Raw genomic sequence first — 26075 nt, forward strand, 5'->3', positions numbered from 1 at the left:
CTGAAGGCTTTAGCTTAACAGCATCTGGAACCTCTGGAACCAAGCTTATGGAAACTCATGAACTCTAGACATACAACTGTGGAGACTCCAGGAGAATGAACTAGGCCCTCCATATGTGGGAGACAGTTGTAAAGCTTCAACTATCAGAGGGGCCCCTAAGCAGTAGGACGAAGATACAAACCTGGTACCTGAGCTAGCTTGTTGGAGTCCACTCCCCATGGTGAGATGCCATGGTCAGCTATAATGCATGGGAGAGGGGCCTGGCCCTGGCCCAACCTATTGTGCCAGACTAAGTGGACTCCACATGGGAACCCTTACTAGAGGAGTAATGGACTTGGGGGTGGGCTAGGGAAAGTGGGAGGAAGCGAGGGCAAGCAGGAGGTGGTGTGGGAGTGAGAACTATGTTGGAATGTAAAAATTAAAAATTAAAAAAAAAAAAAAAAAAAAAAAAAAAAAAAAAGCTTCTCTGGCAGACCTTAAAACTAAGAAAAGACATTTCAATGGAAAGGATCCTTACCAGGAATTTAATCGTCGATTTGTTTACCTATTAATTACATGTTTCCTATTATTGACATCATAACTGGAATAAAAAGCAAAATCAAAACCCGATAGATAGCTAATTTAGGAATGATAAGATATCTAGGGGTATTATGTAGCAAGGAAATAAAGAAACTTAGTAATTAAATAAAGCAAGTTCATGGGAAATCACTATATTGTTATTCTACTTTTGTATGGGGAATCATTATATTGTTATTCTACTTTTGTACAGGTTTGAATTTTTCTATAATGAAGCTTAAGGTAGGGTTTGCCAGATATTCACTAGTAGAGTACTTGTCTAGCATGTGTAAGTTCATAGGTGTGATCCTAGTACCACAAAAAACAAAAAGGTTAAAATAAGCCAAAAGGCAGCAGGGCGGTGGTAGCACACGCCTTTAGTCCTACAACTCAGGAGGCAGAGGCATGCAGATCTCTGTGAATTCAAGGCCAGCCTCGAACAGAGCTAGTTCCAGGACAGGCTCCAAAGTAATACAGAGAAACCCTATCTCTAAACACCAAAAAAAAAAAAAAAAAAAAAAAAAAAAAAAGAAAAAAGAAAAAAGAAGAAAAGAAAAGAAACAATGTGTAAATAAATAAATAAACCTAAAAGCACATTAGGGCTTTATTTTAGTTGACTATGAACAGATTTTGGTCCTCAGATTCAACATTTTTGTATTTCTAAATTTTTAAAACAATGACATCAAAATATGTTAAGAATCCAATAAGTTCTCATTTACTTAAATACAACAAGAATTAACATTACAAAGAAAAATATGAAAAAGCAGACATAAGCTTCTTTCCAGAAGATTGAAATGAAACTGACATTGTGGTTTGAATGAGAATGACTCATATATGCTTGTGTGATGGGAGACGTCATTCTGTAAATGTTTCTCATACTGGTTAATGAATTAAGCACTGTTGGCCTGTAGGAAAGCAAGATAGGAGGGACTAGGAGACAAGGAGGAAAGAGGAAGTAGTAAGGAGGGATCAGTGTGGAGAGACTGGGGAGACCAGACACTGGCCCCACTCCCCAGTAAGATGAGACCATGTGGAAATACTTAGATTAATAGAAATGGGTTAATAATTAAGACAGAGCTAGCCAATAAGAAACTAGTACCTGGCCAACAGCATTATATCAAATACAGAATCTCTGTGTGTTAATTGGGGCTGGCATGGCGGCCAGACCAGCTATTGGGGGAAAAAACCACTCGTGACACTTGTGTCTTTGAATGGGTGGTCCCCAGTTTGGTGGAATTGTTTGGGAAGGATTGAGAGGTATGGCCTTGTTAAAGAAGGTGTGTCGCTAGGAGTGGGTTTTGGAACTAGGCTATTCCAAGTCAGTTTTCTCTAACTCACACTTATGGATCTGGATATGAGCTCAGCTACTGTTCTAGTGCCTGTGTCTGGCTGCCTGCTGCCATGATAGTCATGACTCACCCTCTGAACTATAATAAACTCTCTATTCTATAAGCTGCCTTGCTTATAATGTTTTGTAACAGCAATTGAAAATTAACTACGACAACTGGCATCTGATGACCCTGGCAAGGGTATAATTCACTTTGAAAACATTACATGGGAATGGGGATGCAGCTCAGTGGTAGAGTGCACTCTTAGTATGGGCAAGTCCCTGGATTTACTCTTCCACAGAGAGGAAACAAATGAAGCTAGGTTTCAATTTCAGTTTCAATTCTCTTACTCAGTTATCTCCAATCCTTAAATCCTTTACCCTTAACTAAAGTGTATCTCCTTCCTCCCACCCATCAAAGCTCAGTTGTAACTTCCCATCTAAGCAGATTATACCAGAATTCTCTGACACAATCACACACTCCTTTAAAATTCTCCTGCCTTCAATACCTTCCTATTCACGTATTTTTACTAGTATTTATGACAATATACCTTTGCAATCACACTGCTAGACACTTGTGTAATGATGAACAAAGCAGACACTGCCTTCAGTAGAGAATAGTGAGATGTGATAAACACCATAGGGGAAAGGGCTCAAAGTCATTTTAACTAAAGAATCTAATCTAGTTTAAATGCCAAAAAGGTTTTCAAGAAACACAGCAACAATCTGAAAAGGAAACTTGAGGCTTTCAGAAAACTCAAAACAAGAGGTAGGCAGAGGCAAGATTAGGTCATGCTAAGACACATCACTATATACTCGTAGTCATTAACTATAGGTCTTTTCCCACTACAATGGGCATCAGTAACTCAAAAGCCAACTAGAATACCAGCCCCAACTCTCCAAAGAGGGCTAAATTGGTTTCTTTCTTTTATTTCTACTATACCATGTTCTACTCAAAAATAATGAGTCTTTCCCAAACATAAAATTCATAGAGCTATGTCTAACACAATAACAAGCCTAAAGCTACCACTCAAAATTAAATACGTGATAAAGGAATGAATGTTTATTTTATAAAACCTCAAAGTTGGGGCCATAGAGACGGCTCAGTGTTTAATACTGACTATTCTTCTAGAGAACTCAGGTTCTATTCCCAGCACCCATGTAACGATTAAAGACCATCTGTAACTACAGTTTCAGGGGACCCAACACTGGTGCTCTTTTGGCCTCTGTGGGCACTGCATGAGGGACACAAAAAGAATGGGCATACACATAAAAGAAATTAATAAACCCCCAATAAAACAAAATTTTAAAATCTCCAGAGTAAGCAAAACTAAAAACAAACAAACAAACAAAAAAACAAAACAAAAAAAAAACTTTATTTTAGTCACTATAAATACCTCCACAGAATCCATCAGGCCTCGCAAAAGGAGTTTCTGGTGGGGAAAACCCCCATCCCCAACTGGAAAATAGCCCAATGTTTGGATTGCTCGTTCTTTCATCTGGAAGAACACAGATTCTTTTTTTAAATTTTTAAATAAATTAAATAAACAGTATTTCCAAGTGAGATGACAGGAAGAGGCAATCAATATGCCTAATATACCAATGCCTACATTATTACAAAAGTGCCCAATATTACAGTATTATAAGACATTAAAAACAGAAAAATAAGCCCATTAAGGATCTATACCTATAAAAAATAAAAATTAAAAAAGAAAGCCTTATGCTTAGTATTTAAACTGTCAAGGCTGGAAATGTGGTTTAAAGCCACAAAATTATCTATACAACTTAGTAGCTCTTGGGCAAGTTATATCAGCTCTCTGAAACTCTTTGTTATCTCACACAAAAATGACAACTATGCCTATTACACCTTATCTTTTTAAAGACTTAATTTTAATACATGACAAAACTATAGCATATTCCTTGGCTAACAAAAAACTGGCTAATGATTGCTAAAAAGAAAACTACACAGTGTTAATTATGTTGGTTTTAAATAGCAGCTAAACCAAGAACAAGACTACAATGTTTTTTAAAAAACTTAAGTAAACTGGTATTTTTCTACTCAATAAAGCATCTTAATTTTCAACATCAAGTACTTTAATTACAAAGAATGTTTTAAAGTCTATGAAAAGTTATCTCAACTTAAAAAACTACAACTATTCTTTCCCTCGGATTATTCACACTGCTTCCTAACACCTACATTTCTTCAAACCAAACTTACTGTTAAACAGTAAGATTTAGCCCTACCTTAAAATTATACAAATCGTGAAACTGAGCATTTTATTATCAGCTTTTGCATGACAAAAAAATGGTTCTTAAATGCACTTTTAATTTTACTGAAATTAAAACTGTTAAGGAGCTAAATTAGAATAACTGGGTCAAAAGATGACATGCAAAACAGTTTATACATGTCTCCCTTAAAAGCAAACTTAAAAAAGGAAATACCTTTATCAAAATTACATCTTTATCATTTTAAATACATTAGTAAAACTTTATTCTGCTGCAGTGTGCATGGATGAATGTGGACAGATGACTATACTCACAATAACTTGGTTTTTTGAGTTTGTACAACTAGGAATAAAAACACAGAAGAATTCTAGAAGGGAAAGAATAAAAAAAAGGCTTGCCTTATTAGTTTCTTTAGTGGAAGGGATTCTATTCAGTAAGCTTTCTACCAGATGCAGTTTGGTAAATCCAGATCCTTCACTGGGGATGGGGAGAGGACCATTTCTGCCAATTTCACCAAGGGCTGTACAGGCAGCAATTGCCAACAGAGGTGATGTACTGTCTAAAAATGAACCTGTAAGCAAATTTAGACACAGAGAGAGTAGCATACTAATTATTCTTATGGTTTAAAGCAATCAGTTATATATTAATCTTTTTCAAAACAGCAATACAAAACCAAGGTCTATAATGTTTTCTGGCTGACCACTATTGTTATTTATGTTATAGTAAGACACCATGACAATAGGACTTAAGTATCCTTGAATGTTAGTGTTTCCATATTAACATAAATGCCACTGGAATACAAACAAAAGCATGGATAAATAGATTAGTTTATGGAAAAGCTTGTGCCTTTAAAGAACAATGTTATAAGAGGAAACATAAATACCATATTAAAAAATAACACAATTCAAACCCTGTAGCAGCCAAGCCAGTACAGATACTAACCTATTATCTCTGTTGCATTCTGAATGAGATCTTCTTGCTCAGGCAAGAGATCAGCATCTGTCTCCAGGTCATGCTGCTCTGCCATTCTCATTCTCTTCTTAGCCAAGTATCTTCCCACAGTGAATCCCAATGCAAGCAAGGATCCATGCTGTACCTCAGGGCTCTGAATTTAATAACACAACAGTACTGTTTCTACCTCACATGTGAAAAGATATACTGAAGTAACTGCTGTTAAAATAATGTCTCTGATAAAACCTAAGACTATAAAACAAAATGATTCTATTGGAAGCCAATGAATCAATCTTAAGCAACAAGAGTTTATAACACAGAATGCTAAAAAGTTAAGCTCATGTCCAGATTTAGATAATCAAATTTCATACAACCTCCAACTTTGGGTCAGGTAACTTTTAAAATATGCATCTATAGACCTTATACTTTCTTTTTCATTTAATTTTTATTTTATGTATATCAGTGTCTGCCTCAATGTATGTTTATGCATCATATTCACACAGTGTCCCTAGAAACCAGATAAGGGTATTAGATCCCTGGAACTGGAGTCCGGTTGTGAAGTACCTTGGAGGTACTGGGATTGAACCTAGCAACAAGTGCTCTTAACCACTGAACATCACTCCAACCCATTATACTTTCTTCTTGTTTATACCACTATAGAAGCTAATTATCATAATATTCAAGGATAATCTCTCCATACTGCCAAAAAAATACACTGAGCAGTCATTTTCTACCTGCTAAAACCTCCAAATACAAGATAGACAATATTATTAATCAAGTTTGCTTTTTTGTAAGTATTTTTGTAGGTACTAAGTGGCAGCAGAGATAGGGTTTTTGGGAGTGTTAATAACATCAAGCAGTTGTAGGGATTCCCAAATATTGCCTACCACAATGTACACATTACCTAAAACAGTACTCTTCAAACACAGAGTTAGACTGAATCAACACATCTATCTCAATTTTTACTTAAAAAGGCTAAGAATTTGTAAGTTTACTTTATAAATGGAAACCTAAAAACTAAAAAGTACAATCAGATACTTTGTAAAACCCCTATCACCTACTGAAAAAGAATGACAACAAATCTGAGTATGGTAGCAAATGCTAAGGCAAGAGAATAAAGTTTGAAAGCAAGCCTGAACTACACAGTGAAACCGAAGCTCAAAAATTCCAACTAAATCAGGTTAGTCCACTCTTATAAGTGTATTTCCTAGTCCAGGAAGACAGTCCTGCAAGATTCAACTATTTGCAGAACTGAGAGAAAAACAGAGTAGAAACAAAATGTCAAAATTTCATATTTCTTCACTGTCTTACAGGCAAAAGGAGAAAATGATCCTTTCTAGCAAAGGGGTTGAGTCTTGTCATAACAGTACTTTGATCTCAAATAGGATAAATCTGTTGGCATAAAAAAAGAAAACTTTGTCCCAGGATTAATGGCCGTGCCCGAGTTTCAAATATGGGTTCCTATATTTTGTAAAAATACAAAGTTATTTTATTTAAGTAATAAAGAAGAATGAAGATAAAACTGATTACATACATGATTGTCTTTTGTCGCCTTTATAAGTTGTTCTATCATTGACTTTAATTCACTACCGGACACTGTTGACACAACCACAGAATAGAACAAAGCTGCCAATTCACGCATTTCTTCTTTGCTGCTACTCATCAGACCCTAAGCAACACAGAAAAGAAAGAGATGATTCATAACCATCTCCCTGCTGACAACACCTGACATTTAAAGTTATAAAAGTAAATGATACATTTAACATTCAATCTATTAGTATCCATGAAAAATATAATGCAAGAAGCTATTATATTCCAAACAAAATGACTCTGGCAGGCTCCAATAGACAGTTACAATACAAAGGTCAGACATATGGCCTTGGTTAAACTAAATGGTCATGAAAAATAAAAGGAAAATAAAAGAGAATGACGGGGGGCGGGGGGGGAGGAGAGCTATCAGAATGTATTATGTTCGTGTATGAAATTATCAATGAACAAGCTTAATATTTGAACTGGATCTAACCTGAAATCCTCCTTCCTTCAGTCTAGCTTCCATAGTACCAGAAAGTACTATGCAAGCTGACAAGGGAGGGAAATAATTAATAGTTCTATTCAGCCATGACACCTATGAGGCACTACAATGACCAGCATGGCAAGATATTTATAAAGGTGCAATGACAGCACTCCACATATGAGTGGTAACCAAAAGCTGTCTAAATGGAATCAAAGCCCATTCAACAGGAGGGAAATCATGCCTGGTCCTAGAAACCTAGCCAACTACCCAGGACTAGTGAGGTCTTAGAAGAGAATCTATTCTCACCACTTAGCCAGGATAATTCCCATCTACAGTTTAAACATTATCCCTATACGCAGAGGTAAGTATAGTTATCATGTCTCATCAAAAAAAGCTTCCCTCTATTACAAATAGAGACCATTATTAAAAAATCCACAACTGAACACAATGCAAACATCAATGGTTTGTGAGGCAACCCAGCCTGAATGAATACATATGCAGCACAGCTCCCAGACTCTATGACTCAGATAACATCACAGAACAAGGTTGTGAGGTAGAGGTGTTATAAGGGCCAGAATACCAAGACTGCCTCTCTTCAAAATGGTTGGATAAACAAGACCCAAACAATGACAATATCATTAGACATGCTAACACAGCAGAGGGAAATCTTACCAGGTCCCACCCCTAGACAAAGAACTATAGGCAACTAATGATTGCAGAGGGAGAATTAGCCTCTCCCAGGGATGAGCTTCCTGACTGGTTATCCAATACAAAGTGGTCAGTCCTGAAATCATATACACACAAACAACAAAAATGGACTCATTAGATTGTGTGTGTGTGTGTGTGTGTGTGTGTGTGTGTGTGTGTGTGTGTGTGCACATTCAGGCACACACATACATACACACATACACACATATATATACATATGTGTGTATGTATGAGAGACAAAGAGAGCAATAATAATAGAAAAAGAGGGTATCAATTTGAGAATTGAGGAGTAACATGTGAAGGTTTAAAAGGAGGAAAGAAAATGGATAAGTGATATAATTATATTTTTATTAAAATGTAAAATAAATAAAAAGAAAACAAATAATGAGCTGAAATTTAATCCCAGCACTTGGAGGCAGCATCAGGTAAATCTGTGAGTTCAACACTAGCCTGGTCTACAAAGGAAGTTCAAGGACAGCCAGAACTGATACACAGAGAAACCATGTCTCAAAAAAACAACAGCAAAAAAAGAAGAAGAAAAAAAAATATCTTAGTTGCACATTTATTATAACAGGTAAAATAAATGTAGCTGATTTGAAATACAGATCAGCATTTTTTTTTTTTTCTATGAAAAACCAAGACTCTGTTCTGTGGGATGTCTAGTCACTCTTGGGACTACTCCATTCTGCTACTGTTCATAAAAATAGGCACAGATAATACTAAGATATGGACACAGCTATGTTCCAATAAAATGAGAACTATAGTCTGTACTCCTGGAATAATGTCTTTTGTTATTTTTTTCCACTATTTAAAAATATAAAGGGGCTATAGTTGTGGTTCAGAGATAAAATACCTGCCTACCATGTACAAAGTCCTATTTTGTTTTCAAACTCCAGCATAATTGTTTTTTCAAATAAAGTAAAAAACAGAGCCAGGTGGTGGCACAAGCCTATAATTCTAGTACTCAGGAGGCAGTGGCAGGTGGATCTTGTAGTTCAAAGCCAGCCTGATCTACACATCAAGTTCTAGAACAGCCAAGGATATAAAGAGAAACCCTGTCTCAAATAAATAAAAAACAAAAACAAAAAACAAAAACAGAAAAACTCAACAACAAAAAGCAAAAAACAGAAAACCATTACTACCTGATAGATCATAAAAAGTAGAAGTTCATAGGTCACAACAGGCCTGAAGGCCTGAGACTCAAATGAATAGTCTGGTTTCTCTTCATATGATAGAAAGATTAACCTTCTATTAACAGATCAAAACTCACAAGATTTACTTTAAATTAGAAAATATATACAAAGAAATGAAAACCCTTTTTAAATTAAGAAGTACTTTCAGAAGACCAAATCTTTTCAAGAAAAATACAAAACTAGTATCTCTTGACAACCTACATTCCTATTTAAACATTTAAAGATAAAAATTTTACCATAACTCAAGCTACAGTTTCCAGAAAGAACTGCATTTCAAAGCAGAGAGATCTACAATTCTATGATTCATATTTTTACTAAAAAGATTAATTTAAAAATTCTAATTTCATTTACATTTTTATTTGCTACACTTGATAACATCTTTGGTGTTATTATGAAAGAAGAACACTCTCACTTAAGCTGGTAGCAAAACTTAGTACTGCCCACATGAAGGATAATCAAAATTAAAGATGTGTCTACCACGTCTGGGAAATCTAAAAAATATACTTCTCATTCTTATATCTCTCCTATGAAATACAATAAATCCTGTTTGCTATGAAAATAATATCTGGTATTTCTTTGTATGGAAAATAGTATTAAATTCACTGCAGCAGAAAAGAATCCTAAGTGGTCAGCAGTAAGAATCAAGAATTAACCACGCAATAGAAAATGATGAAGCTATTAAAGACTTTTCTCCATAGTTACAAGACAAGCTCTACTATCTGGTAAAAGAAATAAAAAATTGTGTCAACAGTGTACTGTCTTTTGTATAAAAGAAGGGAAAACATTTTAAATGCATTATTTTATGTATATATGCATAAGCAAAATAGAAGGTTTCACCCCATAAAACTACTGCTGTCCTTTTATATGCTTGTCAGAAGAGAAGCAGAGTAGGAAATTGAGAAAATTTAAGGTGGCATGACACAATTACAGAAAATAAGTGTTTTATTGACAAATATACAATGTAAATGTGGTTTTCAAAATATATACACCTATCATTATAAAATATTTTGAATCAAAAAAAAATTTTAATTGATGATTCTTAAATTCATTCTCCGCATCACCAAGATGGGTCATGAAGAATGTTGACCTGCATGTTTTCCAGTAAGTATTTGGTTGTGGGAAATTTTTTAAATGACTTAAAGGTAGTAAAGGGCATATTAAGAGTGGTAGCAAGAAAGAGATCTTTCAATTAGTTTGAGATGTCTGAATTCTTAGAGAAATAAACATGTCATGAGGACATACCTTGATCCATTCTGTTTTGTCTACAAATTTGGTAGCCAATTTTTCTGGATACACTGACACAGCTTCCAATAGACAGTACATGACTGGCAAACCTAAGTAAGAATTCAGAACCATTTTAACTTTCATGAAAAAGAATGAATATACAGAAATCCCTAAATTCCTCTCAAATGTAATGCTTAAACAAAAAATTTAGCCTAAAAATGGAAAAATTAAATTGTAAATAAAGAATGCAATTCAGTTATAAAAAGGAGTCCTGCTCTTCATCTGTACTTCCAAAGATAAAATATGTATGTAAATTAACATTTCTTTCTGAAATGAAAACTCTATCAAGGATAAATCAGCTAAATTTACAAAGTAAACAAGGGTTAATATTTAGGTACAGAAGTCAAGAAAGTTGGAATAGATTTTCTGTAAATTCTTAGTATAGTCTAAAATTTAATTTTTTTTGAATTTGCTTTTTGACAATTTTATATATGTATATAGTATTTTCTGATTAGTGTAACCCCCAATCCTCTATTTTTCTCATCTCTATTACCGCGAGCACACACACACACACACACACACACACACACACACACACACACACAAAACGACCTCCTAACTACAATTCCTTTTCCCAAACTAATATCTTGTTACATTTTGAGGCCCAATGAGTTTAACCAGGGTCATTTGTGTGACCATGGGTTTGTAGCCTATCCATTGGAGCCAAATGTGCAAATACTGAAGAGTAAAGTAACATTAACATTTTGCTTAATTGCTTTAATATTTTTTTCTTAGTATGATTAAGTTCCTACCTCCAACGCCTGCTAACAGCTGTTGAAGCAGGCCTATGTAGATCTGAACAGGATTGGTTTCTCCACTCTTATTAGAAGATGAAGCTGTTGCCTGGCTACTTGACATTAATGTCCGTATGTACCGTCCAATGGCTGGAGCATGATCTTGCATATCAGCCAAACTCTGAGAAGTGGGCACCACCCCTGCACTATGAGCCAGGCACATTCGCAAGTACAGAATTATCTAAAACCAGAAGGATGAGAAATACCAACTTCTTAAAAAGTCAGTTGGTGTATTCTTCAAAGTGACAATTTTCAGTTTTTACTTCCCTCATCGTCCTTCTTAAAAACTTTACAAAATCTTAATGGAAGCCAGGAAGCATGACTCAATATGCTAACTAAACATAATATAACAAAAAGTGCAAAAACATTTCACAAATTCAAATGTGTGGGGTTTTATGTTTTTGCTTTTTTATTTTTTTTAATAAAGTAAGACTTTTCTTTTTCTTCTTCATTCTGAAATTAAAGCCATATCCTTTCAGAAACTAAATAGACACTCTAGCAAGGAGCTATACCCCTAGCCATCTTCTTGCTCTAAGAAAATTATATGTAATTGGTACAAATCAGTAATTTAATACATAAAATCCACCTTAGATGTGATAAATTAATCTTCTCAATAAATGTGACAAATCCTACATTGCCAAGACTTCTAACCTAGAAAGCCCTAGCAATTTCAATAGTATATTGGCTTTAAAAGTCAAATCTAACTTGCTACAAAAACCCAACAGTAACCAATGCAGAGCACCTTGTTCTGTCATAAAAAGACTGTTTCTAGGGACTGGAGATCTGGGGATATGACTCAGCAGTAGAGAATTTGCCTGGCATTTCTAAAGCCCCAGGTTTGATTCCCGGTAACTAAGAATTAAAACAATGCAAATTATCAAATACTGGGCCCTTGTTTCTCAAAACAAACACCCTAAAAGAACAATGATAGCATAATAAGAGTTTACTATAAGCAAAAGGATCATAAACAGCTTAGTTTTCATAGACATTACATAAAGATACAAAAGCCCTACCTCTCCAAATGCAGCTGGGTTAAATGGAAGGACAGTGGTTCCGGTCATGTATTTGACTGGAGTTTTCATTCGATGGGAAGCCTAATAAAAATGAGCACAGAACAAATTAAATTTCTGAAAATTGTTGTCCTAATTCAGCTGAAAATAACTATGCTTCTAGCTATATTACTATTGACTTTCTTTGGGGTTTTGGCTTTTTTGTTTTGTTTTGTTTTGTTTGGGTTTATTTTACTCTATATAGGTGTGTCTATGCATCACATTCATGCAGTGCCTGTGGAGGCCAGAAGGTTGTGAACTACCATGTGGATTCTGGGAATCAAACCCAGATCCTATCAAAGAAAAGCCAGTGCTCTTAACTCATGAGCCATCTCTCTAGCTCCTTTCATTTGACTTTTTCAAGATTTTTCCTTTTATGTATATGTATGTTTTGTCTGAATGTATGTAAGTGTACCATACATATACACAACCCTTAGAGGTCAGAAGTCAGATCCACTGGAACTGGAGTACAATGGTTGTGAGACATCATGTGGACCCTGGGAACCAAACCCAATCCTCTGCAAGAGAGCAAATGCTCTTAACTGCCTTCTCTCCAGCCCTAAAGATTTACTTTTACCATTTTAAATTATGTGAATGCATATGTATCTGGGTGTGTACATTAGAGTACAGGTCCTCACAGAGGACAAATGCACTGGATCCTCTAGAGCTGTAGCCACAGACAGTTGTACACAGGTCCTGAAAATCAAATTCAGGTCTAGTACAAGAGCAGTATATTATCCTAACTATTTAGCCACCTCTCCATCCCATGCATTTGTCTTTACTAAACAAAGCAAAAAAACCAACTACCTGCATTTGTCTTTTCTAAACAAAACATTTTCTACTCTGTATATATCCCTCATGCTCAAAATGCTAGCTATTCTCTAACATAATCAAAATAACACCAATGTAAAAAGTAGACAGTCAATGCTGAAGAGTAAGTACTACTGCCATTGCTCTGGTTCAACCTCAGAAACTGCAGAGCAGAGATCTACCAAAGAATGTGGAATAATAACAGTGGAAAATCTTGAACTTCTCTAAAGCATTCATACATTTATGACACCTTAAGGAAGGAGGGGAAAGAATAAGAAATACAAGCAAATTCAACCTTTTTAAAAATGTGTTTTTAACTATGCCATACCAAAGAAAAATTTTTTCAACATACTCAAACACGAACAAACATTAAAAGAATTACAAATCAGTCATATTTAGGCTAAACAAATCAATTGTACATAAGAATTATATTTCTCTCCTTACTTTGTAGCTCCCTCTTAGTGTAAATACTATGATTGCTAGGAACTTTACCATTTAATATTTAATTATTGCATTTTTCCTTTTAAAATGTTAACTTTTATTTCCACCATCTAATATATGTTTCAAACTAATTATAGATAAAATTCCTACCTTCTCTTGAATGTAATATACCATTTCTGGAAAAGATGGCATCTGCTTAACAACATTTTCCTTTTTGTTTCTACCAGGAAGACATCGTAGTACACGTTGTGCTTCCCCATGGACTTCTTCTCGTCTTTTTGAAAGACAAGCAACAATTAAAAAATAAGCTGCTAACTGGAGAGTCATCACTTGAAGAATGAAAACAGAAAGTTTATATTTGACAGTTGAGTTCTAACAAAATGTCTTGAATACATTTTTGGCTATATAAGCAGTAAATAAAAAGTAAAATAAGAAATTACAATATTTGGTAATTTAATGAGATCTGGAGAATCACTTGGCTTACATTTTTAACTTTTACTCACAGGGAAAAAAGAAGACAGATTAAATATTGCTACTTATTATGCAAATATGTAATTGTGTGCTTTACTCTTATTAAAACTAAATCGCTAATAACTTATAACACACATTAAAGCAGTAGAATGTCCTGTGTTTTACATATCCATCTTAATGCTATCGCTTCTTGGTAGTTTGTCTGCAATTCTATAAAAACTGGTAAATAAATGGCATGAACACATACACTATACAACCTCATCTATTTCAGGACACCTGGAAAATGACCTCACAGCTTTGCTTCTATATCACAAGTCTTCTCAAAACTCCTGGGCTGCCTCTGAACTAGTCATGAATTCCTAAGAGCACCTTACAGAGTGACAGGAAGGAATAAGCAAGCAAAGCCTCAAACTGCCAGAGGACAATTGAAAACGCTTGAACAAAACAATTTTTATTAAACTAAAAGGGGAAAATACTAAATCATGTTTTGGTTTTTGTGGTATAAATAAAAATACTGGTTAAAGTTTGCCTAAATTCTCAGATTGAAATCTTTTTCTAACATCAATTACTACCTTAACTCACAGATACTAGGATATCTGGAAAACTTGAGATAGGAAAAAAAAAAAAGCAGGTCAACAAAAACACAATTAACAATCCAAAATCACTAGAACCAAATTGAAATGCAAATGAGTAAGAAGGAAATCAAGATCAGAAATCAAGAGGACCTGTCAGCAGTGAACTCAGATAAAATATCATAGCAAAATAGATACAATTCATACCAAAGGCAAACAATTGAACCAATTAAAATTCTCAAGTAACAGCTATCAAATAACTACCCAACTTATTTTTAAAAGACCACAGAGTTTATGAAAAGTATATTCAAATGATAAACAGAAGCTTAATTTTATTTGGAACTTCACCATAAATGAGACTTTAAAATATGATAATCTCATTGTTTAAAAAGTGACTAGATATAAAAACCACATATTATGGCAGATATTAGAGTACTTCATACTAGTTAAGATGTCAATGACTATAAAACATATAATAGGTTTAATAAGAGTCATTATAATATGCACACATGTTTTATGATATTTAAATGACTTAAGATCATTTTTCAATTTCAAACTAAATGATTAAAAATAGATGCCTCATTAAAGTACTAGGTAGCACATTAGTCACATTAAAAATATACATTAGAATTACAGTACTGTAATTCACATATATATATATGCAAACCTCATTTTTAAAATCTTAACATACTAGATACAAAATGATTTTCTATCATATATTATTGATATACATGCTAATTCAATATATAAATATATACATATAGCTATGTAAGTATATAGCTATATGACTGTGGGTCACCTGAAGGGGTATACTTTTAACTCCTTAATAAATTACTTCTAAATTTCATAAGTCAACTTTGCAACCAACATAAATTTTATCAATTTTAAAATATATTCAACCAAATTCAAATCAACAAATTTTTAAACTTACGGGTCTCCAGCAGCTAGCAGGAGCAAATATCTGGAAGGTATATGGTCTGAGGGAAACACTGTGCTGGCAAATTTCACCGCAACTTGCCGAACTTGAACTTCAGGCTATTGAACACAAAAAAGAAAAAAAAAAAAAAAAAAAAAAAAAAGACATCAACCCACCCACCCCCCAAAAAAGAATTCAATTATCAGCATCTCAATCCAGTCCTAAGTCAAACTAGTTGTACACAATTCAAATCTGACATCAATAAACACATGCTTAAACCAATAAAAATCAAGAGAAACTATTTGTTCAAGAGCTTACTTTTGGGGGTTTAGCGATTGACTCCAGGTCCACACACATTATGCATAAGTTCTACCACTGAGCTATACCGTTAGCCCTACTTTAGATCTTGAATCACGCTGCTTAGAGAAGTCCTTGGCATTACTTAAAGAGCACTTTTAAGAGCTATAAGGATCCTGCAAATGGACCACAGATGCACAAAGATACTAGCTACAAAGAATCTCTCTGTACATACACATTTCCAGTCCAAACTTGAAGCGAAGTTCATTGTGAGGTTTGCATCACTATCTTTGTCTCTCCAACTTTCAAACTCTTAGTCACAAAAGTGAAATTCAGACATTTTGCAAGGGGTATAATCTATCCTAACTATAATTTTGGGACAAAAATATCTCTTTCTCAGGTTTATTCTGAAATTAACAATGCCTTGAGAACTGAAATTCAACTATGCAAACATATTCCCTCAATTTAGATTAATAACGTATAAAATTGAATAGTTTGAAAATAACTGATGCTAAAGGCTTACTTTCATGTACCTTCCCCCCAACATATTTGTCCAGCCACAAACCTAAGTGAAATATCTGAGAAATTAAGAATTAAATGCCTTATTCTTCTGAAATTCATGCTATTTACAATGCCTGGGCTATATTTTTTTAAATGATATTAAAGACCAATTTAAATTATTCAATTTAACAGAAAGCTTGGTTGCTTTACTTTTAAAGATTACTTTTAATCTTTATGAAAACTAAATTATCTCTGGCTTGGTAATACTGCTACATGATTTCATTTATATAAGTATCCACAAGGCCTTATACATACATCACTCTTGCTTATAAGGTTATCTGCAAAAGTTTCCAGTGTTCTATTCTAAAGAGTTTCCAGACAGGTCTAACCTTTGCCTATGATGTAAGACTATGAGCCACATGAACAAGACACCAGGAGCATGTAGAAACAGGACTCAAAATGTACAATAGGCTCTTCATGTTTCAATAGACACCAGATATCTTTCTGAATCTCTAAGAATTCTATCACATGACTATATCATGTCAGCCTAATTTGAGAAAAACATGTTTGTTAATCTCACCAGTATTCTTTCCTCTATTTCTAGAAATAGAGGACAAAGAACTAATTAAGGCAAACATTCATTTATTATTTATTACATGCTTTACACACACAAACATACATGCTTATAGATATTCTAAATTGTTCTATAAATATTTCCATGAAAAGCAAAATGTGAAGAAAGATTATGTATGACAGTACTGGCTTTTTTCCTACAGGTTCGTTTTGACAAACATGATTTGTCTTTCAGCATTTGTCTAACAGTAATAACCCATAAGCCTACGTCAATGGACTGCAGGGGAGAGCTGTAAGTAATAAAGACAAATACTTCCAGCCTGGAATACAAAGCATTAAGAAGAGTTTCCCCACACAGAAGCTTAAATATAAGCATAACTGTGCATAATTCAACCCAAATCCACATTTCCATCATAAAGAATTAAAACTGATCATAAATCATAAATGTAAACTAGTAAATATACTTCTTAATAATCAAAGTTTTATAGAGAAAAGCAATTCAAATTTCCTTCTAAAAACTATACAATATGACAATAAGGTGCAGCTCAGTAGAAGAATTACTGCCTGAGTAGGACCCTGGATTCAATCCTCAGAATTATAAAATAATAATTTAAAAAGTAATACTATCATATGCAGCAATATGGATGGGACTAGAAGACAAGTTTAATAGGCACAGAAAGGGAAATGCCATATAATCTCACTCCGTATCTCTTAGAATCCTGTGTAGTCTTTCCTTCTAAGACATCTTTCTTAAAAAGTTAACCTCATAGAAGTTGAGAGTAAAAGAGTGGTTACCAGATATGGATAAAGAGGTCTACAGTTACCAAATGAGTTAGATACAAAAAGGATAAAGAGGTCTACAGTTACCAAATGAGTTAGATACAAAAAGGTAAGTTCTGGTGCCCCCTATAAAGAAGTATTGCATTAAATAAAAAAGCCAGAAAGGAGGGTATTTAATTTATCCTAATTTGAATAGTATATAGTTGTACATACTTACTGAAAAATTATACCCCTCAAATCTCAAATATGTGCAATTTATACTTAAATTTTTTTATTTTAATATAAAATGTATATACTACTAGCCATTTTCATTCATATAGCTGGGCCTACCTTTATTAAATATGAAGCCACGAGTGCCTCCATTAAAGTTCTCTGTGCTCCTTCCAAGGTACTATATGCTCCAACCATCATAGATAATGCTTCCTGAATGGCAAGTCGAGTCTCAGGCTCTTCCTGTAAAGACAGTAAAAATGGTGTTTCCCTCCCAGCTGACTTATAGGAAGTGTCCATGCAGAAGCAAAAATTCACAACGTGTTTCCCTACCTTACACAGAGCTTCAAAAAGCTGTTGCACGAGAGCTATATCCTTAGTGAATAAATGGGGCATTCGACTATAAGAGAATGTAAGAATATCATTATCATAAATTTCCATAGGATGAAAAGGAGGAAAAATGAAAATATATACAAACATTCCTCAGTTCACACTTTCACAACATAAAATACAATATCAATATCATTAAGTTACTTTCTCCAGGAGCCAAATATTTTTTAAGTGATTATTTAATTTTTCAGTTATATAAACAATCTTTCATTAAAATATATTTATTTATGGGTATTCCTTGTATAACATTCCATGTACTCAGTTAACATTAACATGAAGGGAAGAGATACTAAACTGTATTTAAATGAAAATCTTCCACAGTCATATGAGGCTTTGCTATTTCATGCTAATAAATAAAGGGACAGAGTTTGTGACAACTCTGTGTCTGTAAGTTGATCTACCTTTCTTCTGAACCCTGAAAGTTCTTCCCCTTCACAACAGAGAAGAGAAATACACAGCCTATGTTTGATGATAAACCAACACAATGGTACCACTGAAAACATCTTATCTCTTTTTTTCCCCCTCCAGTTTGAAATGAAGGATAAGAAAAAATTGGAATGAAGAAATCATATTGAGCAAAGGGAAACACATATCTTTGAAATAGGCTCATTCATGCTCATAATATTATAAGTAATATTAATTAGATAAGGTTGTAAGGTTTAGTGGTAAGAAGCAACAAGAGCACTTAAGATTAACCTAATACTTACAATGTAACTCATTATGCAACTATAATGAAAAGCTATTCTGACACAATTCAGTTTAAAGCCTAATTCAAGATCAAATTTAACATAATATATTTTCAAAGGCAAACTTAAATGACTCCTATCTTTTCAAAAAAAGAAGGCATTTCAAAACAGCTTGTTGCCATAAGATACATTTCCTGTCACAATCATAGCAATTTACTCTCTATCCATTGTTAAATGCCAGATACATCTTTCTCAAGTTTAAGCAGATACTGCTCACAGAAAAAAATAAAAGAAAGAAAAAAACATTGCTCACCTGGAGAGTTTTCCAACAGCTGAATATGCCATTGACAACAGTTTAGGGTCCTTAAAATTAAAAAAAAAAAAAAAAAGAATGAAAATCAGACAAAAAAGATTAACAGCAAAATTTTTGCCATAGTCACATGTATTATTTTACTTCTTACTCACTGTCTTACTAATAATGCCACAAAAGCAAAAGTCCAAACTCAGAACAAAAGAAAATAAAAACAAAACCTTAACTCCTTAACTCACTCCAAAATACAGTGATCATACATGAAAGACTTATCTGGCACTAATTTTAGGGTGTTTTCATTATCATGTATCTTCCAAACACCAAAATTAATCTTCACACTTGGACTTATTGGGAAATTTATCCCTGCTCTGAAAGACAATCTTCCCTCCCACAACAAAAAAGTATAATTTTATAAACACTGGTAATAAGTGGCTTCTTTTCACTTTTTACACCATAACAAATTAAGTAGGTCAGAGTCATTATAGAAGTCAATGGCTTCCACCCAAGATCTAGATAGATGGAGCTTTAGAGTGTCACAAAAACTGAGAGTCAGTGTTACACAGAACACAGTAAAACTTCTGTCAGATAAACTTTATCCTTTAACTCACACCAGCCTACAACAGCCAATCTATTGACACATCTGCTGGGAAGGTATGGAAATGACACCTGGAAATAAGAGTAGGTACTGTGTTTTATCTAGACTGAGCCAGACATGCCCAACCTACTGACAAAGAAAAATTATGTCATCTAAACTGCAACAAAGTTATAAGAAGATAGCAGGGAAGGGAAGAAGGGTTAATATACCACCCACCCACACACACACACACACACACACACAAAGGTTTTAAAGTCTTAATGTGGGTTGTACAACATTCATACCTAACTTGAGTCACAGGGTTGAACACACCTAAAACCTATTTTGAAATATATAGTTTTTCTCCATTTTTATTTCTACCAGCCATTCTAAAGCATCTGCTTATCTCATAAGCTATTCCATAAAATAATACTTAAAAAAAATGTATTAAACCTTAAAAGAGAGGCCAGGGAATATATTTAAAAAAAAAAAAAAAAAAAAAAACCTAGATTCCAAGTGTATAACAAATCTATAGTTTTCATCTGTAATATCTAATATGCCCTGCTTATGCTAAACCATTTTCTGTGTTAACTCATTTCATTATCAGAATAATACAATAAGGTAATTTATCCCTTTTTCTGACAAACAAGAGTTCAAACAACTTGAGTAGTTCATCAAAGAATAGACCTAGGATGCAAATTCAACTCTAACTTTAGATACTGATCTCCCTACACTACTACAAATATGGACTCATGTTTAACTAAGTCTGAGAAATTCAATGCTAGCTAGACTTAATACTTTACTTAAAATTCTGTTTAGTATATTCAAGAAATATGATAGTGAGAAAAATAAAGAAAAGCAGAATTTGAAAATCTATAATTCAAGAAATCTTGAGACTTAGTTTACTGAATCAAAAATTTACTAAAAATATATTTTAATGAAACTGTAAATTAGTGCAATATGTGCCCTTCAAAAATCAACACTATTTCCCAGTACAAGTCAACTCCAAATAGTTCCAGATAGAAATAAAACATAAAATTAATTTAATTTCAATTTTTCATAGGACCTACAAGAAACGTAAAATGCATTTACTTTCACACATAGCTTAGAGAAGGAATGACATCCTTAAAGATGTTATTAGTTTTAACAACTATTTCTTTAAAAGGCAAAAATGGCAATAGAATATGAAACTGTCACCACTTCAAATAAAAATGTTAATAAACAAAGGTCAACTGGGCAGTGGTGGTACATGCTTTTAATCCCAGCACTTAGGAGGCAGAGGCAGGTGGATCTCTGTGAGTTCAAGACCAGCCTGCTCTTCAGGGAGTTACAAGAAAAGCTCCAAGACTACACAGAAAAATCCTATCTCAAAAAACAAAAAAACAAGAAATAAAAAGGAAAAGAAACAAAGTTCAATACTAAACATTAACTATATCAAGAGGTGGGCCTGTGGACCTGGAAGATATATTACATTAAATATTTTATAAACGTTAAAATATAAAAGACATGTCACTTACCTCTTTATATTCGTTTATTAGCTTAGTAAGACCATTCAAAAGCATAGGACCTAGTGGCTTAATCTTGATTTCTGGGCAGCTTTAAAAACAAAAATAAAAATATCCTTTTAGATGATCTCTTTTAAAAAATTTGCAAAAAATGAAGTTAAGCAATATACAAAAACTGAAACTTTCCAGAGAAATGACTCAGCAGTAAAAGCTTGTGCTGTTCTTATGGAGAGCCCTAGTTTAGTTCTCAATACCTACACTAGTCAACTTGCCAACTACACATAACTCCACCTCTAGAAGATTCAATGATTTCTTCCGCACTCTGCAGTAACTATCACACACATGAACAGACCCACACAGTTACACACACATATGCTTATAATTTTAAAATAATTAAAAATAAATCTTAAAGTAAGTAATCTCTCTAAGATAAACAAACATGGTTGCTTTTTAGGAAAGATGGAGGAAAAGTGATTACTCTAAAAAAAATAGTTAAAAAAAAAATAAAATAAAACTTACGTTATACAAATGTGATGTACAAATTGCAGAGACAATGTTCTTAACTTTGAATTTGTATTTGTACCCAAAAGTCCATCATACACCACCTATATAAAATGAACAAAATCAAAAACACCAATTAACAAATAACAATCTGGTATTTTTCAAATAATAGTCAAGACTCAATAAGAGACCACTGAACTACACCATGCTCTTCAAAATTAATACAACTTTTATACTGACAAACACTAGCTGGCTGGGGATGGTGTTGCATTCCTATAACACCAGTACTCGGAAGTCAGAGGCAGGCAGATGGATCTCTGTGAATTCGAGGCCAGCCTGGTCTACTGAGGGAGTTCCAGGACTACACAGAGAAACCCTATCTCCAAAAAACAAAAAACAAACAAACAAAACAGAAAAAAAAAACAAACAAGAAACCATTAGCTGGCCAATTTTAAAAGGTACAATACTGTTTATATATCAAACAATAACAATGTTAGGGACTTATAAAGTGGGGGTTTTTCCCCCCGGTTTCATAATACAAACTCAGCAAGGATTAATTATATAATTTACTTCCATTTACTACCACGAAAAAAGAAAATCAAGCCAGGGCTGAATGGCAAAATATCATGTGCTAACAGACAGAAAAGCACATTATTGGAGATCAAAGAACAAGTCCTGGAGTCAGTTCTCTATTCTGCCGGGTTCCAGGAATTAAACTCTTAGTGTAGTTATGTGGGAGCAGCTGCCAGGACACAGAGAAATTCCACCCAATGTCTGGCACCTATATCTATATAAAGACCTGAGAAAGCTTTAAAAAAAAAAAATGGTTCTACAGGCACAAAAATGAAGCCAAATATCCATTCTTGGTCTTATGGGTCTCATGCTGGCCATGGTAGAGACTGGTCTCCCAGCTGTTGCGTGCAGGCTTGAACTGCCAGTGTGAGCACTGGGAGAGCTAGCCCCACCAGACAGCATGCGACGAACTGAGCCTCAGAGAAAAGAAGATTACCGATATGCAATAAAGAGAGATTCAGACAGTAAAAATCTCCAAATGAGTTACAGTGTACACAGGCTTAGAGGAGAAAAGAGAAATGGTAGACAGTCATAAAACAAAAGTCTAAAAATAATAAAATCTTTAAAGAAAGAATAAGGTAATATAAAAATAAAAGTTATGCCAAGATGGAAAATATATGGGAAATCTGGATCCTATATGGTATTGTATTGATTTTGAATTTTTTTTTCATGCTGATGAGCAAATGACAACTGCTGATAGACAAGGACTGTCTGGACTGGACTGCTAAATTGAACCAACCCACATACTTAGGGCTATCTTAATGTTTAAAACGTCAAAAAAAAAAAAAAAATGCTACTTTAGGAAAGAGGTTTTGCTTTTAGTTCCACAGGAAATGAGAGGCTGTGGCTTCATTCCAAGTTGATGTGGATCAGATTGGATCAGGAAGACCTCCTGAAAATCTTGGCTATAAGCATAAAGAAATAAACTTAGAAAAACTATATAACTGCTCAAACATAAAATGAAAAACCATCTTTGACTACTTGTGTACAACATAGTCTATAATTATGCAGACATGCATGTTACCTTGAAAAGTTTATATATTTTCAGAGCAAGGACACCAAACACCAATGAAAACAAGCCAAGTTAACCAGAATCTCAAAATGCCTCTCTTAAAACCTTCTTAGAATTCTGCATCCACAACAGCTTCAAGGCTGCAGGCTGAGATGCAACCTCACAACCTACTTCAGCCAAGACCTGACAATTATTCTGATTTTCTCAAGTTTTGATACTCGTGCCCACAGACAAATGGAAGTAGTCTAGAGAACAATGCCAAAAGATGGGGTATAAGTGGGTTTTGGTTATGCAAAGTATCATGAATGTTTGTCATTGTTTACAGGGGTTGGTTACAAGTTGTTATTGGTCATGGTCAGAAAAAAAAGATGAACAAATATCTCTATCTAAAGGAAAAAAGGGTGATATGATACTGAAATGACAGAAAAAAAGGTGGATTATTCAATCTAGATTATTTCAAAAAACAGCTATGAATCTTAAAATATTTACATTGGTATAAATGTTGGTTTATTGACACAAATTTAATTTTGCTATACTGTATGTACGTTTCTACTCTTATTTAGGGTATTGTGTTTATGCAGCTCATTTAAAAACATAATTAAGAAATACAGATTAATAGACATCTATAATAATAGTCAAACTTAAAAGTCATATTAGGTATGTTTTCAAGGTCATACACAAATATATTTAAACAGATAGTCTTCAAACATTTCAAAAATCTACAAAATATGGCATTTAATAGGTTTAATAACCTAAATGTTGTTCAGGACAGTGGGACATGTCTGCTCCTTATAGCACCAATGTACTTCAAAAGAGGATAAAGGGCATCAAAGAAACTCTGTATGGAATATGTTTTCTTTATAGCAAAAGATAATTATCTGGACAAAGAAGCTGCCCTTGCCTCAATTGCTGACAGTATACTGTCCAAACTGGACCAGCAGGACACAAAATAATGGCTAACAAAACTTTGTCAAGATAAGGTAAAGAGACCTTCAAAATTCCCTGCTTCTCAGAAATGTCTGTCAGATATAATAGGCCAAAGTTGGATGCCCAACATTAGAACTCTGGGTGGCTATCCACGCAGCCAGCTGTTTCTTAATTTTGGAAATGGCTTGCTCTGTATTTCCTGTTTACTCGGGTAATATTATATCCTTCTCAGGTCTTTGATAGGGTGGTTTGAAGAATAGATAGTTACAGTTACAGTTCTCCCTAATCATGGTAAAAAATAAATAAATAAATAAATAAATGAGTATCAAACTCTGAACTCTTCAGGAGAGGACAACTGATTTTGTCAAAGACAAATGTAATTAATTCTTACTTGATAACTGTTTTGTTGTATATTATTTTACTATGTTAAAGTTAAAACCTTCTTTTTATATTAGGCAAAAAGGGGGAAATGTGAAATATTTTATACTATGTGAATATATGTCACTGTGGCTGGATTAATAAAGAACCTGTCGGGCATAGCTAGACAGGTAGAAGTTAGGCAGCAGGAAGAGAAAGAGGAGGAATCTAAGGATTTGGAGATGTGGAAAGAGATGAACTTCTTGTACCAAACTACATGGCAGAGTGTAGATAAGAAATATGGGTAAATTTAAAATATAAGAGTTAGCTGGCAGCAAGCCTGAGCTATTAGCCAAGCATTTATAATTAATAATAAGTCTCAGTGTGGTTATTTGGGAGTGGCTGCCAGGACACAGAAACTCTGCCAACATTATTCATGAAAGTTAAAACGTGAAGTATGTCAAGGAGCCAAACAAAGGAATGAGACATTCATTCTTAGAAAAGAATGAAATCCTGACAGATGCTACAGCAGACAGACCTCAAAGACATTCACTAAAGTATAATTTCACTTCTAAGTTCCTAGAGAAGTCAAATACATGGAGATGAAAACCAGAATAAGGGCTGGCAGAACATAAAGAAAAATGGAAATGTTTTATAAGTAGAGTTCAGCTTTGAAGGATGAAAAGAACTGTAGCAATGGAAATTTTTTTTAAAGCCAATGAACTGAATATTAACATGGAAAATCTCAGGTACATTTCACCACAATTTTAAGCATGGAAGAAATAATGTAAATAAATAAGATTCCTATGATAGTTTGAAAGAAAATGACCCCCATAAGGATTGACAGTATTAGAAGGTCTGGTCTTGTTGGAGAAAGTGGGGCAGATTTTGAGGTCTCCTATACTTAAGCCCCCCCCAGTGCTAAATACAGTTCACTTACTGTTGCCTGTGGATAGAGATGTAGAACTCTCAGCTCCTTCTCCAGCACCATGTCTGCCTGCATGCCACCTGGCATGATGATAATGGACTAATAAACCTTAGAAACCAAGCCAGCCTCAATTAAATGTTTTTCTTTTATAAGAGCTGCCGTGGTCATGGTGTCTCCTCATAGCAATAGAAACCCTGAGACAACTGCCCAAATATCTGCCTTGAGAGCTGAGGCAATCATAACTTAGTGAAAGACAAAAGATTAAAAACAAAAAAAAAAAAAAAACAGGCTCTAATACCCTTTATCAATACAACAATTTCCTGTTGCAAGATAGTTTGGTATCAATACAGAAGACCCACATTTGGTAGAATGTGGACCAGACAACAGGCCCAGAGACAGGAGAGAAGACTTCTGCAGTCACTAAATCAAGAAGCAACATTGTGAGTTAATATCATCTGTAAGCACAAAACAAAGGTGAAGGACAAAGTCAGAACTGCGTACTGCCTGATTTTTCATTTACATAATTATGATGGTAATAGTTCTGTGGAAAAGATAGACACACACACACACACGAATGTTTAATTTCTTATGGTGCTGTGCAATCACAAAAACTACTCAGAATGGAGTTACCACCACATAT

At 34.1% G+C, this 26075-nt stretch overlaps 1 protein-coding gene across 1 annotated transcript in view; it reads right to left on the reverse strand.

Annotated features, from left to right (window-relative positions):
* Ecpas (Ecm29 proteasome adaptor and scaffold) overlaps window positions 1-26075 on the reverse strand; it is a gene marked incomplete at its 3' end in the record, with an annotated part of 129567 nt that overhangs the window by 41158 nt on the left and 62334 nt on the right. Inside the window, 14 exon segments of the mRNA XM_051187859.1 lie at window positions 3280-3381; window positions 4507-4679; window positions 5051-5213; window positions 6594-6728; window positions 10217-10308; window positions 11011-11233; window positions 12066-12146; window positions 13503-13626; window positions 15327-15430; window positions 17793-17915; window positions 18006-18072; window positions 19062-19111; window positions 21150-21228; window positions 21657-21742. Of these exon segments, the coding sequence (XP_051043816.1) occupies window positions 3280-3381; window positions 4507-4679; window positions 5051-5213; window positions 6594-6728; window positions 10217-10308; window positions 11011-11233; window positions 12066-12146; window positions 13503-13626; window positions 15327-15430; window positions 17793-17915; window positions 18006-18072; window positions 19062-19111; window positions 21150-21228; window positions 21657-21742 (1602 nt within the window).

This window comes from Phodopus roborovskii, unplaced genomic scaffold, assembly GCF_943737965.1.
Source record: "Phodopus roborovskii unplaced genomic scaffold, PHOROB, whole genome shotgun sequence".
NCBI classification, from domain to species: domain Eukaryota; kingdom Metazoa; phylum Chordata; class Mammalia; order Rodentia; family Cricetidae; genus Phodopus; species Phodopus roborovskii.